This window comes from Cynara cardunculus, unplaced genomic scaffold, assembly GCF_001531365.2.
Source record: "Cynara cardunculus var. scolymus isolate 2C unplaced genomic scaffold, CcrdV1 Un_Scaffold_5322, whole genome shotgun sequence".
In the NCBI taxonomy this organism is placed as follows: Eukaryota; Viridiplantae; Streptophyta; class Magnoliopsida; order Asterales; family Asteraceae; genus Cynara; species Cynara cardunculus.
This window is the reverse complement of record NW_020202348.1, coordinates 2,170-4,487: the sequence shown is the minus strand read 5'-3', so window position 1 is coordinate 4,487 and position 2,318 is coordinate 2,170. Positions and strand designations below refer to the sequence as shown.

The window sequence follows — 2,318 nt, the reverse complement described above, 5'->3', positions numbered from 1 at the left end:
ATTTTGACGAGTAAATTGACGGACATATATGAGATTTTTGATAATAGTGGGAGATATGAGGATATGTCTAAGATGCAAAAGATGGTATGGGTTTGTGATGTGAAAAGGGGCATGTCCGGTGTGCATTACAGGCATTTTGGATCCATTACCGATAAGGATAAAACGAGTATCATGAGTTTCAAGAACAGATTTTTAGAATACCTGAGTTTGCGTGGATGTGGTCGGTTGCCCCGGAGTCCATGTACCAATCTGTGAAGCCTGGGTCGTTTAGAGACATAGCTTGATCCGGTGGGGCCCAAGTGCATGGGGGAATGGTGGCAGCAGTCGATAGGCTGCTGTTCGTAGGGACAGAAAAGTGAAGCTCCGGGCAGTATGGCGATGGCGTTGGCCACGGTTGAGCGGGCCGGTTGTGGCGAGGGGAAACGGGCGGCGGACCGAGCAGCCCAACAGTTGGATGCTGCCAGTAGGCGTCGGCTGTTGTTGGCTGGGTTGGTTCGACTAACTTGGCGACGGTGGTGGGATGTACACCTAACCATAGCGTGGCTGATTCGACGGCTGTTGGCGACGACCTTGCTGCTGGCGGTGGTCGTTCCGGCGGCCATTCCCACGATTTCCTCCGTTATTGTTCACATGGAGGACGGTGGACGATGAGGAATGGTCGATGTGAGGCATAACGGGTGTTAGGCGTATTAGAGCCATTCTTTGTTCTTCCAAAAGAAGCATGGAACGAGCTTCAAAAAAGGTTGGAAGAGGAGAACGGTACCTTATGATAATGGCCACCGAATCAAACTTCGAGGAGAGTCCGTTGATTGTGTAGATCACAAGGTGTTTGTCGGGTACTGTGGAGTCCGGATCAAGATTCGTAAGAAGGTCAGCAAGTCCCTTGATTTTGGTGCAATAGGCGGTGACGGAGAAATTGGCCATCACAATATTGCGTAGCTCGCTATCGATTTGCATGGATTTGGCGTCTTTGCTGTCACGGAAGAGAGTCTTGAGATTGTTCCATACTTGAAGTGCGACCGAGTCTTTCTTCAACATCATTTGGAGAAGGGGTTGTGAGATCGATCCGTAAATCCAAAGTTTTACGATTGAATCCACCTTTTTCCATTCTGCGTCCGTGGGTTTAGAAGTAGAGTCGTCGATGTGATCGATGACGTCAAAGGCAATACAATGGGTGGAGAAAAGTTATCTCCATGCATCATAATTGAGACGTTCAGCTTCAAGAATGAGAGGAACGTAGGTTTTGATGTTCGTTATACCGAAAACCTTGTTTGGGGGAGTTTGATTGTCAGACATGTTTGAAAGAAGGCAAGAACAGTTGAGGAGGAGGAGGAGGCGGCGATGAAAGGCGTGGCCGACACTAGATCGCCGAAAGAGAGAAAGAAGGGAGGAGGTTGAGAGGAATTAGGAAAGGATCCTAATTTTGCTCAGATACCATATTAGAGATTAGGGAAAATGATTTCCTTGATTGATTAAACAATATACAATTATTTAAATATACAACAGATGGGCCACGGGCAAACGCTATACGTGCTATTAAACTAAGCCTAATAACAATTCATTATAAAGATACAATGTGATGTGCTAACATTCACCAACCTGTTGAGGTTTGTATGAGGATTTAAATCAATTTTATATCATCGCATAGGAAGCATAAGGTATACAACAACTACTTAAAATTCCCATCAAGGACCCACATGCATGAAATTTAAAAAACAAAAACACAATGACAGGAGGTTTATAAATTGACCTTTGAAGCGTGAACTAGAGAAGGATGAATCCTTTGGGCTTTGGATGACGAGGAGCCAATGTCGCCTCCCTCTATCGAAAAAAGTCCACACCCATGAAACGTTCCAACACCAACAAGGTGCTAGCTTACAAGTCTTTGGAGTTTAAAACTACAATTAGGAACACTAAAAGAACTCCACAAATATCTTGTATATGAAGTGTTTCGAGAGAAAACTTGCCAAAAGCGTCAACAACATCCAATTTGTCTAAGGTATGCATGTTATATATATATATATATATATATATATGACATACACACTACACAAAAAAATGAGAGAGGGTTACCCCATTCTCTCACTTTTCGTCCATGACAATGCTTATATTATATATTAAACGACCCATGCTTTTTTCAAAAGAGATGAGAAGTCAAAGTGCACATCCATACCTTCCTCTTACATTATATATATGCCATACTTCTTTTAAAAGTTAACAAAAAGGTGTAACCAAATATAATCATTTGGTTCTCTTTCTCATTTTCTTTTTAATCTATTTTATACATAATATAATTTATGTCAAACATAAATTATATA

General features: G+C 42.4%; 1 protein-coding gene across 1 annotated transcript; it reads right to left on the bottom strand.

Moving 5' to 3' along the window:
* Window positions 1-528: 528 nt before the first annotated feature.
* Window positions 529-1,038, bottom strand: LOC112504353. The gene has a single exon (XM_025108286.1). It carries the CDS (start codon window positions 1,036-1,038, stop codon window positions 529-531), a length of 510 nt encoding a protein of 169 aa, XP_024964054.1.
* Window positions 1,039-2,318: the final 1,280 nt, after the last annotated feature.

What these genes read in the sequence shown, in the direction of transcription:
- LOC112504353 (XM_025108286.1), bottom strand. Translation starts at nt 1,038, where the DNA reads ATGTTGAAGAAAGACTCGGTCGCACTTCAAGTATGGAACAATCTCAAG.